Here is a 14,347-nt window from a genome sequence, read left to right on the forward strand (position 1 = left end):
TTTGGTTTTGCAGAGCGCCGTTAATGGCCTTCAATGCGCAAGGACGCAAGTGAAAGGATCACCAGAGTTTGATTATGAGTGCAAATAATATTCATATATATGTGCTAAACACAGTCACTATATTGCAGTTTTCCACTATGTCACAGCATACAGAATCAAAGGTTTGCATTTTTATGGAATGTATCCAAGGTAACAGCACCACAGTAATACAGTTTGTAATCACACACCCTGATTTTTTTCTCTTTTTTTTTTTGACAAGATAAGCATTACCCCCCACATCCCATGTTTAATTTTTTTTTAAAGTACCGATGCATGCAAAGCATTCCATTCCCAGAAACAATGCAAAAATGAGGTAATAGGAGTAATAAAAAAAATTAGTATTAATTTCTAAATAAATAAATTATAATTAAAAATGCAAAAAACAACTATAAAAATAATTAAATAAGAACCCACGATATCTACAAGTTAGTCATAAATTATGATTGTTAAATATAAGGCATTTAAACTCACAAAACCCTGTAAACTATCAATGTTTTGTTCCTAGAGATTTTTTGTTGTTTGTTTCATTTTGTTTTTAGACTCACCCTATTGTCGCAACCTACTCGTACAAATTATTTAAACGCAAAGGAACCTGACACACCGATGCAACTCCAGACGCTGTAAATTCGCACGCACCTCGGGATCAGTCACTCACACGAGACCACGGGAGTTTGGTGCTTTTCTTCACCAAGGTTGGTTTTTTTGTTTTTTTTTTTTTAAAAACTGTGCTTGTTCATTAGGCAAATAGTAATACTTTCGCATAGGCTTTAAGAAAACGCGCGGTTCGGAAGCGCTTCTCCTTCCCTCCCCACCCAGCCAGGGTCCCAATTGCCCCGTTCCTCCCCCTGCTTCGCCCCCAGCTCACGCCTGGACAGACCAGACCGGATTACAGTGTATTTTACCAGCAAAGCCTTGCTTTGCTTGTCCATATTATTAGTAATATTAGTATTATTTTTAATGCTGCTTCAATCTGCTGCTGCTGGAGCAAGCCCCATAGGTATTGATGGACCACTCCTTGACCCAAGGAGTCCGCAGCCCTCCGGTTGGGGCTGGGACTGCTGAATCCCCTAAGAAGCCATCGCTTGCACTGGGTGGCAAATATATCACAGAATCACAGAATGGTTTGGGTCGGAAGGGACCTCTAAAGGCCATCTAGTCCAACCCCCCTGCAACGAGCAGGGGCATCCTCAACTAGATCAGGTCGCTCAGAGCCCCGTCCAACCTGACCTGGAATGTTTCCAGGGATGGGGCATCCACCACCTCCCTGGGCAACCTGGGCCAGTGTTTCACCACCCTCAGCGTAAAACATTTCTTCCTTATATGCCACCATGTGTCCCCCTCCACTCCCTCCTACCTCCATGGACACAACAAGAGAGGGGCTCCTGCATCCTTGCACCCTGCGGGGCTCCCCTCTTTCCCTCCCCTCTCCAGTTGGTAAAAAAAAAAAAAAAAATCCCTGGGGTGCCTCTGAGGTTGGTGTTTTCCAATTACAGCTCACGGGAATCCCACGATCTCTCCGACAGTAATTTATGATTGTTTCTACTCAGAGAGCATCACTTGGCTCCAGCGAAACGGATGCTCAGGGGAGCCAGAAATCATCCCCACCTCATCAGCATTTTCAATATATAATGTTCCCGACTAATTCCCCTTGCTCCTTGGTATCTTTCTCTTGCTCCCCTAGTGTGCAAAAAAAAAAAAGTATTTAAAAAAAAAAGTATTTAAAAAAAAAAAAAGGAAAAAAGTGGTTTTGGTTGTGAATGCCAGTTCTCCGGAGGGTTTCCAGCTCGGTCCCTGTGGTTAGTATGCTGAGGTCTTTATTTCAGCGGGAGCTTGGATCACAACAGCCCATTCCTTTGGGGACTACCTCCTAATTCTGTTTTGGGCATTAATGCAATTAGGTTTCATTTGAACAACCACTCCGTTCTCCGTACAGATACAGCCTGAAATGTGTATACAAACACAGGCGGGTGCAGGTGCATGTGCTTTGAGGCAGGGTTACAACCCAGCCCCTCCGGAAAGCAGCAAACCCCCCTCCCAACCTGCCGTCCCCTCCCACACCAAAATGCTCATGGCTTCAGCAGTGCCTTGCGAGCATCGAGTTTTCTCCCATCCTGTTATCAGAGATGCTTTTGCATGGGAGAGGAGTCGGCAGCGTACGTCTCTCAGCACCTCTCCAGCATTATTATACCCCAAAGCACAGCTATAGGCGCCGACTCCAGTAACCATCATTTTGGAGCAGTGCTGGCAGTGGCTGCTGAAGCCAACCAGCCTCGCAGTTCACTGGAGAAAGCGTCATGGACAATGGCAATCATGAAGACAGCCCTTCCTTGGATTTCGATATGCCAAGCTACTTCGTTAAGATATGGAGAGCAAAGAAACAGCATCTACTCCAATATTGTGCCCCCACAGAAAGTGTCCAGCACCAGCAGATAAGCAGGAACGAAGCTTCTCCCTATTGCTTCATTCATTTCATTCCCAATTTTTATTTTTTTAAGCTTCTCTAAATTTGCAACACACTGTAAACGCAAGGAAAGGAAGCACACGCGGCTGAGGCAAAGAGCGCAACCCTTCTGACTGTAAACAGGATTTTGCTTTTTCGCCTCTTCCCCCCCAAGGGTGGGAAAGCTTGACCTCTTTATTCCACCTCTGCAATGTATTAATCAGGCACCAAAATAAGGAATCTATGAAAAAATATTTGGTGCAAATTAGGTAACAGCAACATGTCCACCACAAGATGAGTAGGGCATCAAACACAACATTTCTTAAGCTAACATGCTCCAGCTGCCATCCATAGAAATAGCTAAAGGACCCCTAACATGTTTCTACGTATTCGAGAGGTATATATACAATCCTCATGAAATGCAGGATTGACAGGCCAGACTACCACAACTAGTTCCTTCATGTTCAACACTAAATCTTCTGCAGCACGGGGTCTCTGAGCTCCGGGAATGCCAGCTCCCTTTCACCGGGCCCGTATCCTGCGTATGTGCAATATCTCCTACTGCTAGATATTGTACCGCCACCTCCACCTCCTCCTCCTCACTAACGTGCCTGCAGACTTTTCCTCTCAATCAAATGGCTCAGAAGGCAAAAATTTTGCTGCAAGGATTTATGGCCATATGACCTGGTAAGGAAAAAGGTGTGTCCAGCCAGTCCTTTCAGCTGTCCGAGCCAAGCTGTGTTTCAATGTCCACCCTGCAGATCGGGCACTTCTTGCTGGTGGCCAGCCACTGGTCCACGCACACTTGGTGGAAGAGATGCATACAGGGCAACCGCCTGCAGAGAGAGAAATACCACCCCGTTAGGATGGAGGAGGTCCAGGGGACCAAGAATAGCCAGAAAGCAGCAGCTGGGGCTGCTTCAAACATGGGGGAGCACCGATGTAGTGACACCAGTGCTGCCTAGGTCCTACACCCTCCCCCAGCCACGCCAGCTCACATAGAGCAGTAGGTCAGGGATGGTGTCCTTCTTGGCTAAAAGCCTTTTAGAAAACCCCACGCCCTCCTGAATTAAGTTGTTCCAGTTATTAATTACCCTGGCTGCTGCTTTTTAACCGTTCAGGAGTATTAGGTTATACTCCAGAGCCTCTTGGTTCTTCACCATTGTGACTTGTTAGCAGTCAGGTGGGTCCCCAACGCTCCCATGTGGGTGTCTGGTGTGCCCCAGGGAATGTGGTTGCTTTTCACCCACATCACCTTTGTCATCTCTTCAGTCACCCTCTTGAGCCAGAGGGACCCTGAACCACAAGGACCCACGGCAAGAGGATCAGAGTTTTCCTTGATGGTTTAAGGCAATTAAAGGGTGAGGAGCAGGACCAGGTAGTGCAGCTGCACTGCCCACCTGCAGCTCCTTCAGCCGTGGTAGCTCAGCCCCTTGCAGTTGCTTGTCCCCATCCTCTGTCACAAGCAGAGATTTGACCCAGCCAAGAGCCTGGGGACGTCTGTGAGGGATAACCGGGGCTTTGTTGTTGGCTCAGGACGGCTCCCTGTGACCGTGCAGGCAGAGTAATCTCACTTATTCTACAATGAAGCAGCTCCGTCCTGGCCACAAGCCAAACACCCCTGGACTTCACACCCACACTCCCTTTTATCGTACTTTGGTCATCTGTCAAGCTCAGATGTTGACGTTCCCGAGCTCCAGATGGCTGTCTGAGACCTGGGACCCATCCTTCTCTGACACTTGCCACCTGGCCCATTGGCGCAGCCTTGAAGCAGGTGATCCAAACCCAGGAGATACTGTAAAAACTTGGCCTTCCTGCTGCTGCAGAGGTCTTCCTACCTACAGCCTATACCAACATCCATCTAAATGGCATTTGGTTTCCCAGACCCTGAGACAGCCCAAGTGAGTTATCAGGACGAGAGCAGGGACAACCCCCCCAGCGCATGGCGACATTAATCCCGATAAACGCAACTCAGATGGCATCGAGGGGCAGAGGAGCAGATGGAAGGATCGTACCTGACGTCTTCTCCGTCTTCAAGCATGGACAGACAGATTGTGCATTTCTCGTCGGTGTCTGACTCCTCTCCATCCTCTTGCTCAGCTTTGCCCTCCTGCGGTCTTCTCTGCAGCAAGGTTGAAGACATAATTTGGTTAGGACTTGACTTTCTAATGCTCTCCCAAGCCTGGGTAGTTGCAGGAAGGCAAATAATAAGAGCTTTGTCTATCAGCCAGATCCTCCAGCTTGGGGAAGCCAGCCCAGCGAAAACAGCCAGTGAGGGGAGGATGCCACCAACATGCTGCTGGTCGGCACGTCTCCTCCTGGGACCACTGGCAGTGGGGCTGGTGCTAGTGCCCCAAGGAGCAGCCTGTCCTCTGCTGCCCTAACACAGCCCCCCCACACCTCCTCCATCCTCCTTGCAGTGGGGATGGCCCCATGGTCTCCTTTGCTGGAGGCTTCTCCTGGAGAGCCCAAAGCATGTGGGGCCACCACTGCCAGGAAGGGCAATCACTGTGCCCCATGCCAGCTTGGCCACTGGCCCAGCCCCACACTGCACCATGGGGCAGTGCTTAACCTGTCAGCTCTCCCCTTTTCTCTTCCCCCCACACGTCCGTTCCTATTAATATCATTTTTCTGGATCCACTGGAGATGCAGGAGTTGACTCACTTCCAACCTGGGCAATGCAATGTCCCTTCTTGTTACTGCCCAGCCGGGAATGACCAACATGTGAAATTACTACGCAAACAAGCGCTTTTCCCATTTTCTATTTAGCATGACCGAAAAACATGGCACCCGTTTCCTTATGGGCAGGAGATCAGCTCCAACAGAGGAGACACCTCTTGCAAAACGAGGGGAGGACAAGCTCCCCCATGCCATGGAGCCAGCGCCCTCACGGCGGGGCGTGCGGGCAACGCCGCTTGCATGCAAAATGGGGTGGGTTTGCATGCACAAAGCCCCCTTGGTGTGAGCACTTTCTTACCAGGTGCGGACAGGGGGGAAATTGCACCCGCTGGGTGGGAGAAGGTTGAGACCCTTTTGAAAATTTGGCCCGCAGCTTCCTAGCCTAGAAGTGAGAAACAGCCAGCTGAGCTACACCACCGCTTCTGCCCGGGAGCCCCACAAGATATTAAAGCACCAATTGTGGATTTTACATTCCTCCCCTATTTTGGGGAACATTGATAGCGCCAGTTTGCCAACCCTGAGGATTGCGACCCACCAAAGTCATTCCTTCTGTCCGCTCCGTGCCCACAACCCTTGGCCAACTGAGGGGGGCTGGCAGTCGTGCCGCGGTTTTGGGGCACTCACCTTCTTGTACTTGTGGGGGAAGGTGAACCTCTCGATCGTGTTCTGGACGGCGCCCCGGCTCACGCTGCCCAGCCTGTCCTCTAGCTGCAGCAGCTCCTGCGGCGCAGGAACAGCAGCAAAGCACCATCAGCATTGCTCCCGGGGCACGAGGTCCCATCACCCCACCCCACCTGCTGGGGACCAAGGCTCCCTCCTGCCCTTTCCTTGGTGGAAATGTCCATCAAACCCAAATCAGCCATGCTTTGATGATGAATCTGAGCCCTGGCTCTTGGGCTAGTAAGTAAGGGCTCAAGGCAGAGAGCTTGATATCCAGTATTTCAGAAATTAGGGTGGAATTTGAGCTCCGTTTGACAGGCTGGGAAACAAAACCCCACAGAACTGAAGCACTTTGTTCACAGACATGAAGTGAGCCAGAGTCAACCTGAGCCAGACCCAGGCACCCTGGAGTAAACCATCTTTTACCAAACCCACTCAACCCCTTCGTCCCCCAGTAATTACTAAAATAGCCGCAAGACTCAATGCAACTGCCGTGCCACAAAACAGTCTTACAAGTTTACGCCAGAGCTTGCATAGATTCCCAGCACTTAAAAATTTAATAATAATTCCAGTCCCCAAGGTACGTACTTCATAGCTCTCCCGCACAGCAGACGTGTGCCTGCTTGGGTTCAGTCCCTGAAGAGCAAGTAACTGAAGCTGAGGATAAGGGTAATTTCTGATTTCGTGAACAACCTGCGAGAAGTGAGGGAGAAAAATAAAGCCACCTGTACTTGCACACAGAAATCCCTTGTGTACCCTGATTTAACTCTAGTGCTTTAAAAATTCAAAATGAAAGAGCAGACCGACACCTTCCCCAACGGAAGCCTTTTAATAAACAAAAAATGAGGTTTTATTAAATAGATCTCCTATAAATGATAACTAAGAACATGCGTTTCTTCTCAATAAACTCTCTGTTATAATAATTCCTATTGCATCTAAAACATTGCAGTTCCAAACTGTCAACATGGATTAGCTTAAAAAGAGATTTTATTTTATTTAGTTTTAAATGGGTGGATTTCTCTTCATGCAAGCTTTGATTTTTTAAGCCTCACTGTAGTTCACAGGTGTCAGGGTCCGGCTACGGGCACGAGGAAAAAACACCCTCGTGGGATTTCTGAGGATGCTTTAAGGATTAGCAGTGCTTGGCATGGCTTAGCTCCAAATACAGCACCCTGCTAGGAGGAGGGCCAGCAAATGACCCCAGTCAGCCCATCTTCTTGTCAAACCCCATCTCCACCTGTGGAAGAGGTCATGCAAAAGCTTTACAGATGGCATCAAGGCTGATGTGGAGAGCAATGATGTGATGAGGGATGGTCCTCTGGGCTGAGCCCAGGGAAGGAAGTCACCTACTGCCAATCCTTCTGCATACAAAAAGTCCTGGGAGCCCACAATTTGTTCCAGTATTAATAATATTATTGGTAATAACTGCTGAGTCTCTCACATCCTGCCCAGGATTTGCAGACCATCTTCTGAGCGTGGTGCTGCATGCGATGGACTGAATCTTTCCAGAGCAGCTGAGCTTTTCTTTCCTTTCTCTAATCCAGAGTGCAATGATGCAACATTATCCTTGCAGACTCTCCCTCCCACGGCCAGAGATAAGTGGGATTCACAGAAGACAGGTGATAGAAAGATAGCAGCCTTTATTTTGACTGCCTTCTGGCAGACAATGCATAAAACATTTCTCAGTAAAAGCGTTTCACTTACCATTTGCGTCGAGGATGTGCTTCTGGGGAAATGGTGCATCCGAGGTGTAGCTAAGTAGTGCTGATAGGGCTGAGGGACTGGGCGGACCTGGAACTGGGCGTGAGTCAGTCCCGCATCGACACTGAGGTCCCTGTGGGCACGAGGATGAAGATACGGCTTTCACTGCAGGGTTTTATTGCGTGGCTTACAGCCAGTCAGGTCATGCTCACAGGGCAACCTCCACTGGTGGGCTCGGGGCTGCTGTAGGTTCCTCAGCCCACGGTGATACTACTGCTTGGAAGGGAGTTTCCTCCAATTTGGGCAATCGCTCACCGGGCCAGCACGAAGCAGTGAGGGGTTGCTTTTATGCCAGCTAGCGTTTGTGTTAGCCAGGGTCAAGAGCTGCACAGACGCAGCCTGCTAATTTCAGAGCAAGAGCATTTTGGTGGCTCCGATCGATACCCAGGCTCAGTAACTCAACCCGGCCAGACCAGGTCTTCCCTGTGCTGCCATCACTGCAAACAATTACATTTTGCCTTGAATATTTTGCAGGAATACAGCTAATTACTCAGGGGACACACTGATGAACCATTCTGGGTAGCTGTTAGGAGCCAGCTAGGCACCATCTGGGGGGCTTTTTGATGTGCCTGCACTCTCCTTGGAGGTCTCCCCACCCAGGCCATGGTAGGACTCGGGGAGACAAGGGAGACTGCACCTCACGTGAACCCAGCCTCAGGGAACTCCAGAACTGCTGTTTGTGCAGAAAATGTAAAGGTTTTAAGAAATTTCTGGATGAGACTGCTGTAGGAAAGCGTGTTGCACAACCAGCGGGCCAACGCCAATGAAGCAGGACATCCCCGATGGTCCCACTTGCCCGCACGTGGCCTGGCCCGGGCAAGCAGAGCTGGAGCTCAGCTTGGTGAGTTTGGGCACTTTCTTCCTCCAGAAAAATAACTCAGCTCAATCCCAGGACCTGGCATGACCAAGATCCCAGCAAACGCCACAGCTCTGCCCAATCCAGCACGCAGAGACAAACTGCAACCCCATCCCCACGCCATGTGGAGGGGACGGGAGGAGACCTAAGGCAGCATCTCCATCTATAATCCAATTAGCTGATCCCTCGTCTCTCCAGCCAAAGAGTGTCTCAGCAAACAAGTGCTCTGAACGTCATTCACTTTATCATAATTACAAAAGCCGGCGCTCTAATAACCATTGTCTTCACATTTGCCAAAGCTAAGCTAATTAGAGCCCAAGGGTGGCTTCCCGTTTCATCCTCGCACTTCTCTTCCCCTCCACAGAGGACGGTAGCAGCGAGCACCACGGCTTGTTAGGAGCAACCCAGACGTGTCCTCCAGCAGCTGTGTAACTGTGTTCATCCAACAGCAGACATGAGGGGACAGTAAATGCAGAAATCCTTTACCCAGAACAGCCTGTGTACCAGGCAGCAGCTCCAGTGCTTCAATACTCCCCAATAAGTCTCCCTGCAGCAAGCTGAAGCAAAGAGAGGGACTATATTTGCTGGCCCTGTGCTAGCCACGTCCTAGACAGACAAGATTGGCAGAGGATAAAACACAGCAAGCAACTGGCAGGAACACAGCCAGGGTGAGAATCCTCAGGACTGAGCATTTCCAGTTCCCGTGTCACAATTTTGGAGATTTATCGAATTGCTGAAGACTGATCCCAGGTGGATGGAAGGCTTAACTGGAAATCAGGAGGCTTTGAGTCCATTCCCAGCCCTGTCACTGGCCTGATGTATGACCTTGACCACTTCCTCCCTGCCTTCCCATCTTCCCTGTCTACAAAATAGATGCGATAATCCACAGAGTGCTTTGAGATCAAGGACTGAAGAGATCTCTCAAAGATGAACGGCCGTTATTAACTTGCTCAAGTAATTGCAATAACAGCACTGCTGAACTGTTTGTGCACCGGTGCATCTAGATAGTTAAAATCAGATATTGAGGCTCCTGAAGTGATGCTGTGGGCCTACAGAAGGGCCCAAAGCAGAATACTTCATGGAACAGTGTTTTCTCAGGGTTTGCAGGTGAATAAGCAGAGCACATTAGCAGAAGAAAACCAGAACCAACCATCACCTTCTACATGGTGTGTGCTACATGGACAACTGTACAGCATCTTGATGCTCAGGTGCGAGGTTCAAGAGCTATGATGCCTATGGTACACGGGCTGCCAACAACCAAAAAGTGAAAGATAAGGACCCAGATAACAGGTTGGATGGTCGTCACTAAATGCAGATGCAGGAGATGATTTAAGGAACCAAATGGGTGTTTATTTCTTCTTCACCAGAAGATTTTAATCGAGGCTGGGCTGTCTGAGATGACTGATCACCTCCAGATCTTCCTTCCATCCCCATTTCCCGCGACAGTGCCTACCACCTACCGCCTCCGAGCCAGCGCTGCTGCTGCTCATGCAGTGGTAGCACATTAGAGGAAAGTTTTTATATCTGTCACTGGGCAAAACTGTACATGTGCCCCAAGGGGAAGTGAGTCACCCAAATATATGTACACAGTATATGATTTCTGTCATCGCCACTCCTTAGGTTTTATAAGGCTATGGAGCAACACAGGGGGGAAAAGGAAGGAGGAGGAGGGGAACATAAAGCGATGCTTTATCAGATCCTTCTAACGGTTATAATTAAACATTCTGCGCTGAAAGAGAGGCAGAAAGAATGGTTCTATCCAGATGGTACGTGAACCGCTTTGCAAACTGATCCGAACAATGTCATCCCGGCCAAATTCAGCTCACGGTGGTGCCAGTAATGGGAACACCTGAGAAGAAAATGGCAGAAGGATCTGGCCATATTTTAGTTTGTATATTATTACCCCGGAGGGGAAAAAAACCCCAACCCTGTGTTAAAAGGACTCTCCATTTGCAGAGCAAAGTGCTCAGATGTTAGGAAATGCCATAATTAAGATTTTCTGTGACATTTTCTTTCGGTCCCCTTGTGCATATACATTGCGATTGTCTCTAATTACATGTTCACATGCTATTTTTTCCATTCAGTGCACAGAATGGACTTTGCTCAGCTAACAAACAGCTACTCAGAAGTATGTTTTTATTTTCTTATTCTTCCAAGTAGGGCCCCCATACCTTATTAACCGTGCAAGAGCTCAAAACCTGCTCTGAAAACGAAATGATCAGTTCGCTGCTTGGCTTTTCCAGGGTATCGAACATGACAGTGGGAGAACAATTAACAGCTATTAATTCATTCACACCACCCTGTGGGGAAGGGCAGCACCGTGCTCCCTAATTTAGACCACAGAAAAAGTTGTGGCCACTGTTTTTTGAGTGCCTGGTGGACAGCAGAAGATCTAGTTCAGGCAGAGACGTTGGTCTACGGGAAAAAGATCCTGTCTGTGCCCTGCAGTGGGAAAAGCCCCTGGAGGAAGATTAATGCTTGGCTGCACTCTACATCCATGGATGGAGAGTTATGGGCAATATCGATGCCTCGATGTTATCATATACATGCATAAAGGCTTTAGCATGCACCTGTGGCCCTCCCAGAGATGAGTTTTCCCATTGCACGCTCCCCACGTTGTATCTGTTGAGCTGCACCATTAGCTTTCATGAAAGCGTTGATCCGTGATGACATTCAGCAACCCCTGCAGCCTCCCCAGGACTTTTTAAAGACCTCATTCAACACACAAGTGAAACGTGGAAGACTTACCAGTCCGTGCCTTCAGCTAAATACCTGGGCTGGGGCCCCATGGGTTGTGGAGTTTGCAGTTGGTGGCTGAAGTCAAAGCTGGGGTGTAGCCGGTGAGGCTGAACGGACATGCGCTCTTGAGCCCGCCTGCGGGGAGGAGGAGACCAGCAGGCGAGTTAGCCATGCAGGGGGCACTGGTACGTATGGTTCCGGCTCCGAGCCCGTGTCAATAAACCAGGGGAAAACCCAAACAGTTGGGCTTGTGAATATGTGTCCCGGAGAAAAGAGTCCAAGCAGGTGTCAAGGATAGTGGAAAAAGGAACCCAGAGCTATGTCATTTACTCATGGTCACCACAGACATAACTCAGACCTCCACTCTCACCCCCTGTAGCATCCACATACACTCAGTTTACAAGAGATGCTATTTCGCGGCAACATGGAGAGAAAAAGAGGAAACCAAACAACTTCTTCCCTGGAAGTTTTGTACCATTTGCACTGTTTTCTTTTTCTCCACTGTCAGCCCCATAAACAACACAAGACAAAACATGTCCCTGGTTCAGCCGTTATCCATCATCATAAAGAAGCTGCAGGTTGTCTTGTCTCCCCGTGCAGTCCATAAACTCCTGGGGAACCTCATTCATAACAGGATTACTCAGGAGTAACTGAAAGCAGAATTTACTCTCGCTGGCCTTTGCCAACATTTCTCTGGATGATGGACAGGCCAGCCTGGGATCCAGCTCCTTCTCCCCCAGCTCTGCTGCCTTTACAAGCAGGGAAAGGAAAGTGGTAGAAAATACAGCGAGGTTTTTCTAGGGATTTGAGTCTCTTCTCGTGATTATTGCCCATTTGGACTACTCAGGGAAAGAGCACGTGCTTCTTCATCAGTGTCCACATTTGGAGAGAGACAAGGTGGATGCACGAGCAGGATTTGCACTACAAACAGACGCATGCCCGTTGCTCCCTGCCGAGTCCCTGCTTACCAGCGGGGCCATCGCAAAGTAAATCTACGGGAAACCACTAGAGCAAATGGAGCAGGGAACTGCTAGATAAAGAATTTTTCGTGCAACCACAGCTCAGAGGCTTCACTTTTAAAGGCATGACCCAGAATCCCGTTACTGGGACCTCATGCCCCACACCTGTAAGGTTTCTGACACCCTCCTCTGATGCAGCTGTGCCTTCAGAAACAGCCTGTGGGACCGGGCAAGGGGCTCCTGCCCTTTTCCACACCACAGCCCACTTACAAATGGAACACTGACAGCATTTACCAAAGCAGCTTCTGCGTGGACTTGTGTTCCGTGCTTTTATTTGAATTCAGCTTATGACTAAGAGAGAAACACTTGTATCATCAGTGCCTCAGCCTCGCACATATTTGCTACCCAATTATTAACTAATCATTAAATTCACCTAAAATCCAGCTTATGCAAAACAAAACAAGGATGAGAAGAGCACACAATTTTCAGACAGAAAGACTATGGAAAGAAAGTGTTTTCTGTCTGTCTGCAGCATTCTTTCCAAATGAAGCATTATCACAAAGACTCATCCTCTGATTCTTGATCCATGGGTACAACCCACAAATAGCTTCCATATGTTTCCAAAAAAAGCACTCCTCTCCTACGTGCTATCTAAACCCCTCCTCAAGAAACACAACCAGGACAAGGCTAGGCATCCATTTCCACCTCTGCTGCGTTACAGTAATTCTCTCTGCAGTCGTCAGCCCAGTCTGAATTTAGGCTGCTTTCCGTGACTGAATGTGCTGCAGGTCAACAGCGTCATTCCCTCATAGATCTGGGAAGCCTACCTAGACCCAGAGGAGCAAGCTCTTCGTGTGTAAAACCTGACAGGACAGGTGGATACAATCTCTTACATGGTTTTGAAACAGCAGCTATGAGGAGGTAGCTTGTGCACGCAGTTTATTGCTCTCTCTGCCATGCAGGACAGGTTCACTGCAACACCAAGGTGTTACCACCATGATTCTCCTACGAGTGACAATAATAGGTGACCTTGGGACATACTAGATGAGCACAGTATGGATCCCCATGGGAAAGGTACACCTGCAGGTGCAACCTGCCCTTCAGCTTCCCTTCTGGTGGATGCATTTTAGTGGTACACAGATGAACTTGTGAAGAAAACCCAACATTAGTAGCACATACTGCCGGGGCTTTGCAGAAGCCACTTTGCTGAAGTGAGGCTGATGTAGCTTCTCAGCATCCTTCGGGACGAGTAAGACCCCCTTACCTGGGATGGGGCATGAGCCGGCGGTGCTGTGCCTCGAGGAGCTGCTGCTGGAGGAGGTATTGCTGGTGAAGCGCCTGAGGTAGGAAGGAGGGTCCGGCCACGTCCTGGAAGGGCAGGGCTGGCACCGGCGCCAGGGGCTGGTGCAGGGGGCCGCTGTGCTGGTGCGCGGGGGCCATGTGGGGGGTCAGCCCCGGCTGGGGCTGCACTGCGTGAGGCAGGGTGAAGTCGGCGGAGAGCTGAGGCTGGGGACCCAGGTGGAAGTGCCGGCAGGAGGTAGCATGGGGATGCTGAGACCTTTGAAAAGGAGCACCTGGAAGAGAAGAGCATGGCCGTCACGGGGGCCAGCGGCAGCCGGGGCACCCCAGCCCAGTGGTTGCCCATCCAGGGCAAGAATTGAGCAAACAGCTATTTCTCTCCTCTGCCAAAAGGGTTAAAAAAGAGAGAACAGGTCAGTTAACGTTGATTACATGGAAAAATGTTGTCTTTGACTAATAGTTTTTCTCCTCCAAAAAACATTGGAACCAAAACATGGGTTTGGGTTCAAAGTGACTTTTTGGCTCCAAATTGAAGTGTATAGTGATGAAAACTGCTTCAGCTTGTTTTGGTTTGCCTGTCTTAAAGAGAAAAGGAACAAAAATTTTAATAGGGCCTGTAGCGATAGGACAAGGGGGAATGGTTTTAAACTAAAAGAGCATAGATTCAGACTAGATATAAGGAAGAAATGTTTTATGCTGAGGGTGGTGAAACACTGGCCCAGGTTGCCCAGAGAGGTGGTGGATGCCCCATCCCTGGAAACATTCCAGGTCAGGTTGGCCGGGGCTCTGAGCAACCTGATCTAGTTGAAGGTGTCCCTGCTCGTTGCAGGGGGGTTGGACTAGATGGCCTTTAGAGGTCCCTTCCAACCCAAACTGTTCTGTGATTCTGTGAAAAAGCCTCAACATTTTAGAAAA

At 49.1% G+C, this 14,347-nt stretch overlaps 1 protein-coding gene across 1 annotated transcript in view; it reads right to left on the reverse strand.

The window, feature by feature from the left end:
• Positions 1 to 2,310: 2,310 nt before the first annotated feature.
• The window catches only part of LOC143171930 (E3 ubiquitin-protein ligase ARK2C), a 47,409-nt gene continuing 35,372 nt past the window's right edge, over positions 2,311 to 14,347 (reverse strand). Inside the window, exons 2-8 of the mRNA XM_076361113.1 lie at positions 13,398 to 13,707; positions 11,184 to 11,309; positions 7,523 to 7,652; positions 6,407 to 6,511; positions 5,783 to 5,878; positions 4,495 to 4,601; positions 2,311 to 3,315 (exon numbers count right to left, since the gene is read on the reverse strand). Of these exons, the coding sequence (XP_076217228.1) occupies positions 3,198 to 3,315; positions 4,495 to 4,601; positions 5,783 to 5,878; positions 6,407 to 6,511; positions 7,523 to 7,652; positions 11,184 to 11,309; positions 13,398 to 13,707 (992 nt within the window). The 3' untranslated portion in view covers positions 2,311 to 3,197. The remainder of the gene's footprint in view (positions 3,316 to 4,494; positions 4,602 to 5,782; positions 5,879 to 6,406; positions 6,512 to 7,522; positions 7,653 to 11,183; positions 11,310 to 13,397; positions 13,708 to 14,347) is intronic.

Source organism: Aptenodytes patagonicus, chromosome W (assembly GCF_965638725.1).
Source record: "Aptenodytes patagonicus chromosome W, bAptPat1.pri.cur, whole genome shotgun sequence".
In the NCBI taxonomy this organism is placed as follows: domain Eukaryota; kingdom Metazoa; phylum Chordata; class Aves; order Sphenisciformes; family Spheniscidae; genus Aptenodytes; species Aptenodytes patagonicus.